The following is an 18,337-nucleotide window of genomic DNA, read 5'->3' on the forward strand; positions in this document are numbered from 1 at the left end:
ATGGGGAAAAGAGAGTCACCCTTTGAATTCAGATCAATTTAATTTTGCTCTTTCAGAAATTGTGGATAATCATTGGTATCTGGTCAGTCCAACAGTAACACTATTAAAACAGTAATTTTGCATCTTGTAACTATTTCATCTGTTTAACACAGAATTTCAAAGTGTGATCATTCTGATGAACAGTGGATTACATGAATATGCAATCTTCCACAAAGTTATATCAGGCTTTTCACCCATGTCCATTGTATATATTATATCCTGACTCTTAAATTAATATATTCATAGCCCACTGGAGAGAAATGTAAAATTGATTAACTTAAGTATTTGGGGAAAATATGTAATCAGAACGATGCAGTCTGGCCTGGGAATGCATTGCTGAGAGGTGAAAGTAAGGAGGAGGTGCCCAAAGCATAACTCCCATGACACACTGTGGTGGCACTTCTAACTGCACTGTTTGCTTTCTCACATAGGTGGATTCCAGTAAAAGAAAAAAAAAAAAAAGAAAAAGAAAAAAAAGACATAGACATTAGGAGTAGGAGGGAAGATTATCTTCTTATGGTCTTTTTTATTGAAAATTACTTTTCCTAAACAATTTCAAAACAGTAACATATACATACCACCAAAAGGCTCACATATTTGGTGGTTTTAGCTGTAGGTGTGTAGACGCATACATGTTGTATTTGCTTTATAGCACTGGAAACACAGAGTGTTTTTTCATGAGAAGGATTAGAGAATGTCAGAGTCCTGAAAATGTAATGGCTGTGCTTTAATGGGGAAAAAAATGAAGTCAAGAGAAGAGATGATACTTCATTCTTCTAAGATGATACTTTAAAATTTTCTGTGATTTGAGAATCATGATCTACTAGGGTACTGAGATGTTGCTGTTTGAAATGTCAAAGCATCCAGAAGAAAAGCTCTGCCTGCAGGTAGACCTTGTGTAGAGGTTACACTGAATGCCACTTTCAATTTCAGACTCTCGAACTTTAAAACAAAGAAATAGCTCATTAGATGTCAAAGAAATTTCTGCTGATTTGCAGCTCCTTATAAAATGTGGCATAGATTTGCTGCATATTAAGATATAGGGTTCTGCTGATTTGCAGCTCCTTATAAAATGTGGCAGAGATTTGCTGCATATTAAGATAAGCAACAATGTGGTTGCTTATATGTTTGGGATTTTTCTACAGCAATATTGAATATTTTTCAGCTGACTCCTCAAGTTTTCCTTAAAATGCACAATCTCACAAGTCTAAAAATTCAAGTCACAGAATGGCTAAAGGAGACTGGGTTTAAAGTAGAGAGGTTGCTTAATGTCTTACTTAAGAATGATCCAGTGTGTTAAGCACCATCTCCTTTTTACTTTTGAATTTTTTTCTGGTATCATCTGCAGCAAGGTGATCTCTGGGATTTTCAGCAGTCGAATACGCCATCATTTTTTGAGCATCACTGTCCTGACTAAACAGAATAAAAGCCCTAGACCTATTTTAAGCTCAGAGAAAGAGAAGCTGAGAACTCACAGTGTCTGAGAAATTCAGCTGCAGTGTCTGACTATGCTTTATGCTTTACATGTGCTTTGAGTACCCTTCCCTGCCTGTCCTGCTGCTATGTTTGACTTATTGTCCCTTGATGTAACATGGAATTAATTGGAGTCACCAGTTTTCTGCCCAGCATATTAACCTAAACTACTGATAACCTGACTGTTGTAGGGGCAAAGCAGCTTAACTACCACAACTAAATTCAAATTTGAGATCGTGAGTGAGCATCTGGAGCCAGTTTGCTGTATGAAATTTGATCTTGCTGACCACCTCCAGAATCATTCCTCTTCTAGTTTCCATACTTCTGTAACTACCACAAGGTTTGGCTAAAAAACATAAAAAAATCTAAAAATCCACGAAAAATTCTCAGACAGTAATACATTTAATGACACAATTGAACAGCTTGAATTGCCTTCATTCTCACTGTGTTTATTTCTGTTCCCTAGGTAGAAGACTGCTAGCTGGAACCTCCAGGGTTCCTTATTATAGTCTCCAGTACCTTCTACTGCAGGATCATTAGCAGAATGGCTTCTCCTTCTGTTTGGTGATTACAGCTTTTGTGTTTGGTGCCATCCATATGTTATGATGGTAGTTTTATGTTCCACTGACAAAGTAAATAGAGGCTCCTGTATATGTTCTTTCATGAATTTGACATTTGCTTGTTGTTTCATGATCTACAGATGCCTCACACTTGCAAATGGAGATGATTTATTGGCCTGGACAGGATCTTTAAATCGTAGGTTGAGGGAAAGTAAAGCTAAACTGAGTTTCTGAAGCTGAGTGGCACTGATGAATAGTTCTAAATGTTTTATTTGGCTGAAGAATATTTAAAAAGAAAGCAGAAGAGAAAAAGAGGGACAGATCTGTGAATAGAGGGGTTTTCTTGTAGAAGGTTCTCTAGAGCACATTTCTCACTAGGAGAAATGTGGTATGAAGATGACTTGAGGAAGTCAAGGTGATTTAGGGAATTAATAGTTGAAAGGGTTAAAATTCTAGTATGCAATTCTTAATGGAGCAATAGAACCTACAGATGTAGGAAAGAGGTAGAAAGTGTAAGTAAAGGAGCATCTGAGAAACAGAACACAGTTCAGTTCTGCTGAGAAAAAAACATTAATTCTCCAAAATCAGTTGTGCCTGATCCAGGGGACTTGAAGATAATATGTCAAGAACATTCAACGTGATAAGAAAGCAAAGAAGATTTTTAACACTGAAGTTTCTGCCTTGCCATTTTTGGGGGTGGGGGTGGGGGTGGGGGAGGGTGAGGTGGGGGTGAGGGAGGTAGAAAAGAAAAAGAAGAGGTGAAAATGGAGCAATGACAAAAAGGATTATGGCCATACATACCATACATTAATCCTCTTGAAATCACTACTAATTAGTATTTCAGCATTTAAAAAAAAAAAGGGGGGGAGGGCAACAATTAGGTGATCACAGATTTTAATGGCAGGAAAAATGTCGATTACTCTCTTCCCAAGAAAAAACCAAACTTCATTCCTATAAATTCCAGTTACGTAAGAATATGAGCAATTACACTATTGAAGAAACCTGTGACGGAGAGCAGGCACTAGAAAATATCTATGAAATACGATTCTCATCCATAGAGCTTTCTGAACTGCAGAACACCCACAGAGCAAAATCAGCTGCAGATTGGTCTTGCTACATCATGGAAATAATAGAAAATAGGACTAGAGGGGAGTGTGAGTGGCCTTCTAATCTAACCTCTGTGCTAAGGCAGATAGATGAGCAATAGCTGAAAATTTCTGGCAGACCAGCAACAGCCCATACAGTGTGATGAATGAACACGTTTTGGGGGTTTTATTTGCTTGCTTGCTTGTTTGTTTTAAAATTCTCTCAGTAGGACAGAAAGATGTATTTCCAACTGTATGCAAAAATCCGTGATCTTAAAATAGCTAATACCAGCAGAATCACACACCTTATTTCTGCATGTATTAATAAACCAAAACAACATTCAAACCCAGATTTTGTTGTGCTGCTAAAGTTGATTCAGGGAAGAAGGCATTCAGTTCACTAAAGTTTTCTCACCAGGTGTTCCTTGTGGTAGGATTTTGAAAATTCTGCGTGTTTTTTGTGTCTGCGGCACCTATTCAGTCGCACAGCTAGGCACAGAGGGTACGGGAGGCAAGCAGCACCCTTCACTGCTCTTTGCATTTTAAAGGAAACTTTCTGCAGCGAAGAGAACATCTCCGCCAGCAGCACCCACCATTCACGGAGTGTGTTCCTGCTCTCTGTGGCATGTGTATCTGTCCCTAAATGTATTCACAGAGATCGAAATGTTCCGCAGTGTAGTATCTGCATTCAACAGATGGAGCATTTGCCTGTATCTGAGAAAAAAATCACAGTAAAAGCAGTAGCGCGGTGGAGGCTGACATTTATATACTCATACGTTAAAGATTACCCTGCTCTCCCCTCCATTTGGGATAATTTCCGCGGTTTTTACAGCTCAGGAGCTGAGAACTAGAAGGCAGGAGAGCCCGGCACGGACACCGGTCCACGTGCACGCAGGGAGGGCAGGGGGTGCGATGAAGAGACGCCCCCCCCCCCTCCGCCCCGACCAGTGCGCGCTGGCTCCGCGCCCGCGCCGCGCCGCCTCCCGCTTCGGGTGCCCTGCGTACTTTACTGGGTCTGGAGCTCTGGATGCTGCTCAGGGAGCCTGTCCTTTGCTGGTCGTGGAGGAAAGATGTCTATTGTGAAAAGCAACCGGGAAAAGTACATGTTAGGAGCAGCGCCCCTTAAAAGCGCGCACTCTCTCGCACCCGTAGCTGATGCCTCACGGCAAGCGCTCCGCAGAAGTAACAGCGAGTCTCGCCGAGTCGGGTATCACAATCTTTTGCGCATCTATCAAAAATCCCTCACAAATGACTTCTTTCCCGTTATCTTTCTCCATCTCTCCCACAGCCTTTCCCCTCTCCGCGCCCCGCTACCCGTGCCCGATGTAACCACCCCTGCCCATGCACGATGCCAGACCCCCCTGCCCAGCCCCGGTTTGACACCCCTGTCCCTGTCCGGTGCCACACCCCTGCCCGTGACCGGTGTGCGGGTCTCTCCCCGTTTCCCCCCTCGCTGTAGGGACAGGTAGAACAGATGACACACTAAGCGCATCGGACGGCGGCCGCGCCAGGACCGCAGCGCTGCGCGCGGCCTTAGGCGCGGCCGTTTCCCGCCCCTGACGCAGCTCAGAGCGCGCGGCAGCGGTCCGAGCAACTGCGGTAACTTTGTTTTTCTTTAATAATAATAATAATAAAATTAAAAAATATATGTCGGAGCTTTTCCAGCTCAGAGGATAGTTCCCATTCGGGAGAAGCCCGTTCCGCCCGCGCCCCGCGGCGGTGGGTGCGGGGGTTCGCTGCGCGCCCCGCGGGGCTCCGCATGCGTCAGGCGGCGAGTGGCGTCAGCGCTGGCGGGCGCGGAGCGGTGGGGGAGGGGGCAGCCGGAGCCTGGGGGGGGGGGGGGGGGGGGGGAGAGGGAGGGAGCTTCATCAGGAGGCGATGGCGGCACCGCCGTGACATCACCCCGTGGCTTATATAGTTGGGGAAGGGTCCGGGTCCCCCGTCTAGTGCAGCCGCCCGCCAGCGCGCGTGCTGAGGGCGCGGAGCGGCGGGGTCTCTCTCTGTCTCTCTCTCTCTCTGTCTCTCTCCGTCTCTCCCCAGGATTTATGGACTTTACTTTCTAGAGGGCGGCGCGGCAAGGATGAGAGCCCAGCTGGTGTGCGTGGTGCTGCTGGCCTTGGCCTCCTGCAGCCTCTGCTCAGGTAAGCTCCCGCCGGCGCCCCGCAGCGCCGGGCTCCGCACCGCCCGCCGCCGCCGCTACCCGAGGTGCCTGTGGCCGGCAGGCGCCGAGCCGCGCCCGGACCCTTGAGGGGGGCTGGAAGGAAGGAGGTGAGGTCGCCTCGGGCTGCCGCGGCTCTGCGGTAGCCGGTAGGCGCCACGGAGCTGGCCCGCCAACGGGCTCTGGCCAGCACCGTGTCCTGTCCCGCTCCCGTAACTTCCTCCGTCTGTGCACACCGTGCCTGCCCCAGCGCCCGCACCGCGGCCGTGCGTGCAGAATAGTTATTGGCAATGTACATCGGTGTAGACCATGCTTGATTATGCTGCCTCCTGTGTGATCTGTTGAATACCGTGCATTTCCAAACTGTGATAGAAATTGTCATTTCTGGAACTCATGTGAATAGCTGCCATAATCCAAATCCGCATGAATTGATGTGCAGTTCAGCCACTTTTTGTGGCCACTTTTTTTAGCCACTTTTAGTAACAGAAATAAAATTTTAGTATTCTGGGGAAAAAAATGCTAGCAACCGATCTGAAATTGTGGCAAAAAAAATGCTGAATCAGGTGCAGATCACACGATATGATGGTTAATGTAAATGCATTTCTACTCCAAGAGCAGTTGCTTTAGAAACCTAAAACCCCAGGAACCATATATTAAAGTACAATGCCTGATCCTTTGGAAAGTGACACAGCTAAGTGTGTGTCATTTATGCCCTATGTTTATGACCAAAGATAGGTATGATGGTGATTAAACCAGTGTACACACAGAAACATGAGGCAGAATAGGCTTCAAAATGCAATCTTAATTAACTTGCAAATCGCTTTAATTTTGAACTCCACAAAAGGAGTAAATTTTCGAGTAGCTTCATTTTTCAACTTAAGTATTCAGGAGGACTCAGAATTGCTAATTCTCACTTTAGATGAAAGTTTCCTACTTGTGTTTCACTGCAGAAGAGAAATGTAACACACATAATACCTGCATTTTATCACCATTTGAATATAATCATTCTATATATTATTATAAAGAAGTGGTGATCTTAGTGACAAGGCTGAACATCTGTTATTGTCTCCCCATATATTTGAAGCTTTTTAAGCAAATACATGACTAGTATTTTTGGTGAGGCAGTTTCAAATTCAGCTGTTCATAGAGTCTGAATGACAGCTCACTAAAGTAAAAAAACCTCAGTGGAAATTAGAATAGGCTCATAAAAAAAACACAAACAAAATTGTATGTGCAACTGACATGATGGTTTATTTGTTTGAAAATCTGAAATTATATTTAAGTGAGAAATGACATGGAGAAGCCTGTGTGGAAGGGCCAAATCAGTTTTAACTTACATGAACAGTTAGGTCATGAGGAAGATGATCATTCATTTTAATTTTCTTCTGAAAATGTTTGCCCTCAGGGGAAAGTGTGTACCTGTAGAATGTAACTGTTCTTGTAGAATGTGCATATATGAATAGAAGCTATATTTCTTGTCAATAAGAAGTGAATCAAGAGGACATCAAACTGTGTGAATTTCCCTCTCATTTGAACAATAATGTATAACCAGACTTTATATACATTGCTTTCTGAGCATCTGCTCTTTTAATGCTTTTATTCTTCATCCGTCTCTTTCATTTCTGAGTTACCTGGATGTGCTCCCTTCTCCTCCTCCTCACCCTGCTTTATTCCTCGCTCAAGGAATCTTGATGAACCTCCTAAATAATGTTCTCCAGACTTCTCAATCAAAAGTTCCTTAATACCTACCGATCTTCACATGTGCAGCTGTCTTCCAACCTCCGTGGTGTGGAAGCTATCTTCCATTCTTTATAGAATATAAAAACCAGGTGCTAACCAGACACAAGTCCTTTCATTGTCCTCAGCTGATATGACCCAGGACACCAGAAATCATGATGCTGTCATGGAATCTTAGAATCATAAAATCATTTAGGTTGGAAAATACCTTTGAGATCATAAAGTCCAAGCATTAACCCAGGACTGACAAGTCCATCACTAAACCATGTCCCTAAGCACCGCATCTACATGGTTTTTAAATACTTCCAAGGATGGTGATTCCACCACCTCCCTGGACAGCTTGTTCCTATGCTTGACCACCCTTTCAGTGATGATTTTTTTCCTAATACTGAATGTAAACCTCCCCTGGCATAGCTTGAGGCCATTTCCTTTTGTTCTGTCACTAGTTATCTGGGAGAAGAGACCTACCCCCACCTCACTACAACCAACTTTCAGGTAGTTGTAGAGAGCAATAAGCCCCACCCCCCCACCCCACCCCCCAAGCCTCCTCCTCTCCAGGCTAAACAATCCCAGTTCCCTCAGCCACTACTCATAAGACTTGTGCTCCAGACCTCTTCACCAGCTTCACTGCCATTCCCTGGACATGCTCCAGCACCTCCATGTCTGTCTTCTAAGTGAGGGGCCCAAAACTGAACACAGTATTCAAGGTGTGGCCTCACCAATGCTGAGTACAGGGGGACAATTTCTCCCCTGGTCCTGCTGGCCACACTGTCTTGGATACAAGCCAGGATGCTGTTGGCCTTCTTGGCCACCTGGGCACACTGCTGGCTCATGTTCAGCCGGCTGTCAGCCAGCACCCCCAGGTCCTTGTCCACCAGGCAGCTTCCCCAAGCCTGTAGCATTGTGTGGGGTCATTGTGACCCAAGTGCAGGACCTGGCATTCTCCTTGATCCTCATACAATTGGCCTCTGCCTGTCAGTCCATGTGTCACGTGTGCTGCTCACCCATTCACAGCAGCTGCTGCTATCACTTGTAGAAATTCAGCTGAGGTGATGTTTTGCTGCCAGCAGAACTTTGGCTAACAGTAAAATGGTTAAGAGATTAGGTAACACTGACAGCCAGTAGTGCTGAAAGGGCTGGAAGTCATTAGGTTGGAGATTAGTTGCTAGTGACTTGCTGTAATACTGATCTACAAACCAGTCTTAATATTTTCAGTAACAACATCAGTGCAAAAAGTAAGAATGAATGAATGAATGTAGTGTGCTGGTAATGCAGAGGTGGTGAACAGGAACATCAATACAGAGGAAGATCAGCATAACAGAGAAGGTTTTGCTGTCTTGCGTAATAGAAATGAGAAGCAGTGCAACAGTACAAGATGTGATAGCTTAGGAAATAGAATTTCCTATTAAAAGCTCCTTTTAACAGAAGCACAGCTGTTGGAAATGTCTGAGGAGATAAAAGACTTGGTCAGATTATCTGACCTCATTTTTTTATGAGATACTAAAGTTTTTCAGCCATGAAAGACAAAGAAAATAAAGAATGTGTAGGACAGCTACTTCCTGTAGCTAATGGTAAGCATTAAGATAGTTAAGTACAGAGGCTTCTGATCCGAACTGTACTGTGCTGTGCTGTCTTGAGATCACATCAGGCACAGAGGAGGGCCACTCTGATGACTTGGGGAATACAAGGCTATTACAAGAGAGGAGAATAGATGAGAGTCTAATAGCTCTGGGCATAGCCTTTCAGTGAAGTATTTATGGGATTTCTAGGGGACTGGTTTATGTCCAAAAGGCACAGTGATCCTGCATTGTTTGCTAATCACCATGTAATCACACCCTAAAAATCTAAGCTGGGAAGGGCTGTGGTTGCTCTCAAAAATACAAGTTGGGTAAATATTACAAAAAGAAAGGTATAATTTATAGTGAAGGATACAAACCATTAATAAATCTGTAATTGGAAATAAATTAAGCCTGAAATCAGATGAAGGTGAATAACCATTGATAGTTTGGAAGAATTCCCCAAGAAGAAACACAGTGGTGGTGGTGGTGAGATCTTGTTATTAAGATTGAACATGATTGATTTTTAAGAGCGTTATAATGGTTGGCTTCCTGTGCTAGCAGAAATCTATGACAGATTAGCACATATTTTTATAAATGATCCCTGACAGTCTCATGTTCTGTGAAAAGCAGTGATACATGGTGATGATCCCTGAAATGAAGGCATAGGCGGAATCTATCCACAGATTCTGTGGCAGGGTGTTACATGCCAACAGCATTGATTATTTTAATGGAAGTGAGATGTGAGAGATGACTTACATGAATGTGGAATAAATTTTGGGTTAAGCGTATTGTTTGGCTTCAGACTGGTGGTATTCCAAAAAAGCTAAAAGCCATGTGGAACTCTGTTTTGCCTGAAGACTTAACCGATTTCTGTATGTATGTTACCCTTGAGCTGTGATTGCTGCTACTTTTTCAATACACCAGATCTTCCTTGCAATTCTGTTCAGCACAAAGCAGAAACATTTGTGGCTGTTTCCTCTTTTTACAGGTATTTTTACCTCATGCACCAAATCACAGGCTTTGCAAGTCTGCTAAGCTATCAAAGGTCAATTAAATTACTAAGGAAAATCCTAAGAACTTTCAGTCAGAATGCTTCCTTTTCATGTATGCATTGTCAAGAGCTTGTATCACAAACAGTTCAAGCTCGGTTCCCTCATATCAGTAAAAATATTTTTAATTTAGCCAAAAATAATTAAGACTAAATCTTGTAAAGTAATCATAACTGGCATGCACCTAAATACTTAGCTGCTGCTTAAATAAATATTCCTTGAAAATAAATATCCAAAACCTTTTTCCAAAGTAATCAGAGGTGACAAATAGAGATTATGAAAATCATACTGATTTTGAATGAAGAACATTGCAGCAGGTTTGTTTACTGGGAGGGCTGTAGATTAGTGGGCCTGTCTAACAGAGAATGGAGATCAATGAATCATTTCATTCACTTTGGTAAACTTGATCATGCTTTAAAAATGTGGTGTGTTTCTATTTCAGCATAATGTTGCTGTTACCTGAAGACTCTTCACAGTCCTAGATTATTTTGCTGTGTTTTTGTCTGAGTCGTTTGGGTTTTGTTTATTTTTCAAAATTAGTTCACATTTCAAAATTTTTTATGCTGAATTGAAATGTCCATGATTTCTGATGAAATAAAAAACAGATGTTTCTGGTTTGTTCACAGATTCAGAAGAGGAAATGAAAGCATTAGAAGCAGATTTATTGACCAATATGTACACATCAAAGGTAATTATTTTTCCTCTTTTAGCTGACAGGTAGGGAGCAAATGAATTCTCATTAGAAACTCAGAAGTCTTTGCACAAAGTAATAACCTATGGTCTAGACCAAAAAGTTCAGTGCTAGACATTACTTTGGTGCGAGATTTTTTTCAGTTCAAAGGAAATTTGAAGGTGTTGATGTGGCACACTGAAAGTGCTCCTCACTCGTAACACTGGTACTTCCATTAAACTGTCAAAACTGTGTTATGTGCAGAGATGTAAAATTTATATAAGGAAATGTGTTTCCAATAGGATTATGTCTGATGAAAGCTAAATTAACCTTTTGAGTCAAACCTGTAAGTGTTATTTTTATGCAGAACTTTTTCTATGTGCTTATGAACTTAAAGTCATAAAGCAAAACCTGAAAATACATATGCTGATTTTGGTTTAGGAATTTAATCGTAGTGTCAGTACAGGAACATGGGGACATGACCATGAAAATATTAATCTGATAAATGACACTTCCTTGACAAGTTGCCAGACTGTGAGCAATGTACATGTTATGTAATACAAATAGACAAAAATCCAGTTCCAATCTCATATTGACAAGGTGAAGCAGCAAGTGTTGCACATATGTGTTGAATAAGTTGATAGGCAAACGCTTTCTCAACACGCTTATTTTCCATGAACGATCCAAGAAATATGTATGTCTAATATTTCTTCACCAACATATTAAAGAACAAACCCTGAAACAAGTGTCATGGGCTTAAAGTTGAATGTTTTAATTCTTTGTTGTAATGAAGTTCAACTGGTGCTGAAATTCAATGGAAAATAAAACGAGAAATGAAAAAATTCCCCCAAAAAAGAATTTAATAAGCCAATGACTAGTTGAAGCTTAAGGACAAAATCTGTCTGGAACACTTCTGTATTTACTGTATTTACTTACATGTGAGCTTTTTCACAGGATCCTTTTAATATAATAAGAATAAGAAATGAGGCCAGAAAATACGTTGTTTTGATCTGGTCTGGCAGTCCTTTGGTTCCCATGTTCTTTACTGGCACGGTAATTACCTTAGATGCCAAATAAACCTGTTTGCTACTTGCTTCTCTAAGGTACAGAAAGATTTAATAGATATTCTTTTCCTGAGACAAATTTAAATGTAGGAGGCTGACAAAAATAGTTCTTTCTCTGTGTGGTAAAGCACCGTATGCCCTGGGAGGAAGCCCTGCAGCTATTGGTATTTCTGCTACTGACTTTAGTGGAACTGTCAACCTAATTTCCTTCTTTTCCTCCCTCGGCACAGAGCACAATCTCAGGTAACTAAAAATGCACAAATATAGTGCACCAGTTGATAATGTAATGATGCTGGCCGTAATACCCTTATTTGTTCTTTTAGATGATGTAGCTTGCTATTCAGTTTCCTTATGGCATGTAACATTATACTGCCTTAAATCACCATCTAAAATTCATTAGTTCAATATATGTTGTCTCTTGACATCAAAGTAAGGCATGGTGGAACCACTAAAAAGTGTTCATAAATGCTTCTACAAGAGGCACACCATTATTCCATTCATTACTGAAATGACTTTTTTTTTTTTTTTTTCTGTTGTCCTCTGCTAGCTTTTAACACTCATTAAAACAGAAGTATGGTTCTGGTGTGAGAGACAAATTTGAGGATGATATGTGTAATAACTGTCTTCTGTTGTGCCTGAGATCTGCTTCCAGTTAAGGGCAATTACTGTTAAATTGCATTAACCCTCTTTGACACTGACCTGGTAATAAGAAGCACGAGAAATCCAGACAATTTAAATAGCGTTAAGATGGGGGAAAAAAAGAAAAAGAAATACGCAAAAAAATATTTATGAAAGCTCAGATCTAAAAATGCAGCAAAGTGGATTATCACTTGTGGTTCTAGTATTTGACAGAAAAAAATCTTCCTAAGTAGGCACTTGCAAGAATAGTATCAAAACTACAACTAGGGTTTAAGCACATACCTTTTACAACATTCGGTAGTCTATTCAATATTATGGAAAGGGTGACCATATGCTATTGACTTCACAGACTACTGTCTGGTGCCTACTGGCCCTTTTCAAACTGCTCTTTAAAGTCACCTATATGCTGAATCACTCTCCATCTTTAAAGTATGTCTGCACTTATTAAAACCTCTCTCCAACATTTAATACAGTTTATGACCCTTCCCTGCTGTTACATCTCAAAGAAGATACAGGCATCAAACAAGTCCCTAAAATGCTTTATTTGTCTTTTCTCTAAGATGAAATCCAAAGAGCCATTTGGAAGGTCTGGTAAGACAACACAACCTTCAATGTCACCAAATGCCATCAGTTATCTGCTGTCTTTCTTTTGTATCAACTAGATAGCTCTATTCCCAGCTTCCTACATGCTTGCCTGAAACCCACTTGCATGAAGACTATCCTGAACTCAAACAAGTTTAATACGTGTTAGTTAAAGAAAAAAAAAAAGTGTTTAAAAAAGTCTTTCCTTGAAGAATATATCACCACTGGAATGTACTCCACCTTTGGGGATCCTCACTCACATCAGTTTTCTGAAGTCTTGTACCTTCCAGCTTTTTATTGTTCTAGGATGCCAATTGCTGACACTATGTGCCCAGACAATTTAGCCTCCTTGTCAGAAGCAGACAAGGTTACAGCTGCCTAGGAATTACTGACTTCCTGACTCAGTCATAACATAAAAATTCATTACATTTACATTACATTAGTATACACCATGGAAGAACTTCCACTGCAACAGAACTCAATGCCATATCTGCTTAAAGACAGAGAGTATTTTTATTATTTCTGTAGTTACATTCTGAGCAAAATTCAACTACTGTTTTGAAAGTGAACCATAGAGATCCTGCATTACCTTAGGTTTTACTTGGCTATACATTTGTTTTCCATCTACTTTCACTGGAGAAAGACAAGAATATAAAAAGCAGAGAACTGAACTTTTTCTAAAAAAATAATAGCATTTGTGAGGTATGCATTATAACATAAGAATTATCTTAAACAGATTATCAGGGGTATCATACATTCAACCAAAAATGGAAAGAAGATATCATATGCAATATAAACTGGGATTCTCTTTAATCTTTCACAGGACAAGCCTGTTGTCAAAGAAGGAAATATTCTCAACCTCATTTCAGTTTGTTAGATGATTTAAAATTCTCTTTCAAGATATATGAGGTGTGGGGAACCATATATCTAAGTCTTATTTCAGAAGCATGTTCAACAATGGAAATGCATACATCATAGTCACTTCAGCACTTATAACTTCTGAATTCTGATTCAGACTGCAGTCTCTCTTGTTTCTTCAGATAATTTCCAGATATTTTTCAAGTTGATTTAAAAAAAAAAAAATATTTCCATCCTGGCAGTCCTTGATCTCTTGTGTAGGTGTTTTCCAAAACATGTCTTGAGCAACCGTAGCTGATAATTGCTTAGACCTGTGTGGAAAACATATCACACATTAGAAATGCACCTGAACATTTGGGTTAAGGACATCTTAAACTCTTTTTTTCATGTGTTTGTTTAGGATAACTATTTCAGAGATTTCCCATAACCCATAAGCCAAAGCTGTTTGATTATAATGTTTGCTGTAATAGTGAAGTAAAGCAGAAAAGTAACAGGACTGCTCTATTTAGTGACTGGACATGACCTGGAGAGCTGCATGTTCAGTTAAAAAAATTACTTCACTTTTGACTGAAGTTCTTGATGCTTTATAGTCTCATTATAGTCTCATTCTGTGAGCTGGCAGTAGTGTAATTTCGAAGCAGGTGTACCCAAGTGAAAATACTTTCTGGTGGTATATATGTGATATTAATGGAATTAGACTCCCTTAACAAACTAATTATGCTTGCAGAAAGCATGGCAAAATTTCCGCCCCCCCCCCCCCCCCCCCCCCCTTAAGTAGCAGATAAACCCAATTTCACCTACTGAAGTCTGCTATTGAAGTATTTTACTAATATACAGAGGAAAGTTCCTTTAAATATAGACATGGATTGGGCTAGCATAAAGGAGTAACTTTAGATCAAAAAGATTCTATAAATTACGCAGGAAGACATAACAAATTTCCCTGTCCTTTCCTTTTCTATTCTGTTCCCATCCACTGGAATATTTTTGGTTTTTTTTAACATAGAACTCTCACTTGCTCATGTAGCACTTCCCCTAGATTTTATACTTAATTGCAATTTAGCTATTGTAGTGTTAGCTCACATTTCTTTTGTATGCCCAGGAGAGAGAAGTGCACTGGAAAAGCCTCCTCGTTTGTCATGGAAAGCTCCATATTTTTGTATTTCACTAATACTTTAAAACAGACCAAAGAAAATTTTGAAATCACAGTGGACACTTGCTCTTTTTGCTAGTTTAACTTCTGTTAATTAAATTAGATGTTCTGCAAAGAGGTTGATTTTTGTTTTGAATCTTTCACATCTTTTCAAATAATTCGAGAGACTAATTAGGGCACCTAGATGGGACAACAGATGAGCTCCAAGTAAACAATGCAGAACCAATTTCAAGCTTCTGAATAAAACTGAGATTTGTATTCTTGGCCTCAAAACCAAATACTATTTTTTTTCCCCTCCCTGAGCCCTGTGGGGAATCTGAGAACACATGGTGGTTTTATTAAAGGGCTAAATTATTCTAATTTTGAAAGGTATGCATATATCAGATGTATATTGGAGTAATGATTAGGGCCAAAAGGGAATATTTTCTAATGCTAATAGTGATGCTGGCTTTTCTTGTTTTCCTCACTGCTCTCCATTTTCTTTATTTTTCCTCAAAAAATAGTAAAGTGTTGTGATTATGCATAAATCTTGCACACAATGCCCCTTTGTTAGGAAGGTGCTTTAAAGAAACAACAGTATGTGACTACCTAATGTTCAGCTAAGCAAGCACTGCATCCACACTCTTAAATAATGCTGTCACTATGTAAAAGGCAATGTCTGTGTTAATGTATTACCTATATTTAACTTCATACATCCAGGAAAAGAAGCAACTACATTTCAGTTCACAGGTGAAGTGTAATTCTAATGTGCATAGCAAGGAAGCCCTTGCCAGTAATAAACAGGAATTTGCTGTTTGGCTTTTGATTGGAGATTGTTGTGTCACCAGTTCTGGTTTAAGGAAACTGATTTCTATACTCATTACTAAAAGGAACACAATTTGAAAGAAATCATTAATGGTGGGAGAACCAAGAAAGCAGCAAAGATGTGAAAAGCACTGAATGAAGTAGGAATTAGGTTTTTCACTTACTTTTTTCTATCAATAATCAAAACTAAAGAAGACTACTACCACAACTGCTTGGAAAAAACAGTACCAGTAGAAAAGTAAAAACTATATTTCTCAACATTCTTGAAAAGGGTTTAAAAGTCAAATAGCTCCTAAATAATGCCAGATACTGAAGGAAGCAAAATTTGAGACAAACCATGGTGAAATTTCTCTATTTCTGTAACATCTCTGAACAAGTCCATTATAAACCACTGAAATACAGTTGGTCTGAGTTTTTCAGTCCAGTTACCAAACCAGGAATATGTTTTTTACACAGCTTCGTTTTATCTTTGCTCCATCTTCATCTAAGCCCTTAGACTTCTGATTCATATCTCCTAGGCTCATGACTCTCCAGCATCCAGAAGTCCTGGGGTTTACAGATTCCATAACTTCAGACCCAGCCTCATCAGACAGCTTGCCCTGAAGCAGGAACTCTGTTCCTTTTCTCAGGGAATTTTGAAATGACTGGTATTTGTTCTGAACTAGGGAGGAGCATCTAGTTAACCACAGGCATCCACCTTGGATTCCAGTACTGTGAATTTATCTAGTGGGTTTGACTCATTGTCCTGATTTACACCTGTGAACTTATATTATATTAATTTCCTTCTGTGTTTTTGTTTGCACCTGTGCAGAACGACTATGAAATGCTACCATTCTGGTTTGGTAGCAGTTTAGTTTTTCATTGTGTATATCTACCGGGGGGGTAAGGCTGTGGGGAAGCATACTCGGTGTGTTTAATGAATGAGTTGTCCTAATTTCAGCACTCTCTAATTATTGTCTAAAAGTTGAGCAGATGCAAAGTACTTCAAACACACAAACTTGTTCCTACCAAAATGTTTGAATGTCATACATTATTACTAAAAAAGCCCCAAAGTTGCAACATATTAAATAGTGGGTATTTGTATTTTTAGATTAACAGAGCAAAACTTCCTTACTGGAAAATGACCCTGCTAAATGTCTGCAATCTTGTCAACAACATAAACAACCAAGTGGGGGAAACAGTAGAGGTAGATGAAGATGATCTTGTTTCAGGAAGACAGTTTCCTGCTGCTCTGGATGGCTTCAACTTGGAAGCAATGCTGACAGTGTATCAACTCCAAAAAGTTTGCCACAGCAGAGCCTTTCAGCATCGGGAGGTAAACCAGTCACAAATACATATTTCAACTGCTAGTAAACTCTCAGACTGTAGTGGTGCTTTAAAATCCATATGCATTTGACCCCCTTCACATTGTCTGGGCTTTCCTTCCCTTTTTTATATTCTCTAACACCTCTAATATGTCTCTAATTGAGAGAGCTGTGAATTAATGTACCTTCTGATGGGCTGAGTGGGTTTTGTAACGACTCATGGATAAATGAGAACTATTCTTAACTACATACTTTCTCCACTTTTTGTAGACATTCCAAGGAACCAAACACATGAACGTAAGCTCTATGCCAGAACACAAAATTAATATCTGCTTAACAGATGTGAAGTTACTGCAGACTTACTAAGGCATAACTAAATGTAGACAGTTTCTGAAAACCCTTATAAGGCCATAAGGCAAACCAGGTTCAAAATGCATGGACACATGCCCATGTGTACATGTAATTTTGCCAGGTACTGTGGGCTTCTTGCCATTTCTAGGAAACCGGTAGCAAGGGTTTTCACTTGCTTTTCACTTCCCCACACCTAAAGAGGGCCCTGGAAGTTGACATTGTAATTGTATGAGGATTGCTGTTCTTAAATAACGATTGTTTATAGTCCATTTATGATATTTGTCTCAGTGCAGTGATCACACAGAGGCACACTGGGCACAATCCACTTGTGTTATATATTACAATAAAAGCTGTTTTGTGTAGTGAAAAAAGATCTTGGTGTCACTACCCACTTTCCAACAAACAACAACTGCTATCGCAGGTTCATGGACAGTCTGGCTGAATCTTGATCCTCTTTTGTTTGCTGAATCACAGCTCTGAACTTGCAGGCTTATTCTCAGTCCTTCATATTAGCTGGGATAGTCCTTACAAAAGGTTGCAACATCTTTGAGAACCGGAGTTTTCTGAGAACTCTCTTCATCAGTACATTTATTGCTGAAAAGGAGCTACCATAGAACTGACTATATGCAATAGCCCATATAACTTAATCACAGTTCTTTGCTTTGCAATTGCGTCACCTCTTGTGGTGATTTGGACTCTTCACTCCTAACAGTACTTCATGTGAAATTAAAAAAAAAAATAAAAAAATAATCCCTCTCTTAGCTTAGGAATACGCTTATGCAGTGCAGAGGTTTATAAGATGCAGTAAAAGAATAAAGAATAAAGCCAGAGGGAAAAGGATTGAAGAAGGTCTGAAATAATTTATGTAATGAAAGAAGTTCTTGTGATCTTATTCATTCAGGATTGACTCCAAAGTCTGTTGAAACCATGAGAGTCTTTCCATTCATTTCAATAGAATTTAGATGAGCACTCATTTATTAAGTAATTAACTGAGTAACAGATTTTGATTACTTAGGAAAATACTGAGGTGAGTATAAAAATGTTTTCAGTTTAATGCCTTTCATCCAGACATTAAGACTGTACTTGACCATGGAAGGACATTGTGAGAGACTGGATGAAATCTTAACATATAAACCAAGAAGAAATCTGAACAAAACACTTTAAAAACTTCAAGGAAAACTCAAAACACAGTTATATAAGAAATTTTGATTGACAAAATTTTGGCTTTCTTCTGCTCTATTTAATTTTTTATTTA

The 18,337-nt window shown here is 40.0% G+C and overlaps 1 protein-coding gene across 1 annotated transcript in view; it reads left to right on the top strand.

The window, feature by feature from the left end:
• Positions 1-5,010: 5,010 nt before the first annotated feature.
• Positions 5,011-18,337, top strand: part of NTS (neurotensin) — a 14,170-nt gene continuing 843 nt past the window's right edge. The window contains exons 1-3 of the mRNA XM_040596380.1: positions 5,011-5,298; positions 10,287-10,348; positions 16,518-16,742. Of these exons, the coding sequence (XP_040452314.1) occupies positions 5,238-5,298; positions 10,287-10,348; positions 16,518-16,742 (348 nt within the window). The 5' untranslated portion in view covers positions 5,011-5,237. The remainder of the gene's footprint in view (positions 5,299-10,286; positions 10,349-16,517; positions 16,743-18,337) is intronic.

This window comes from Falco naumanni, chromosome 5, assembly GCF_017639655.2.
Source record: "Falco naumanni isolate bFalNau1 chromosome 5, bFalNau1.pat, whole genome shotgun sequence".
Taxonomy (NCBI): Eukaryota; Metazoa; Chordata; class Aves; order Falconiformes; family Falconidae; genus Falco; species Falco naumanni.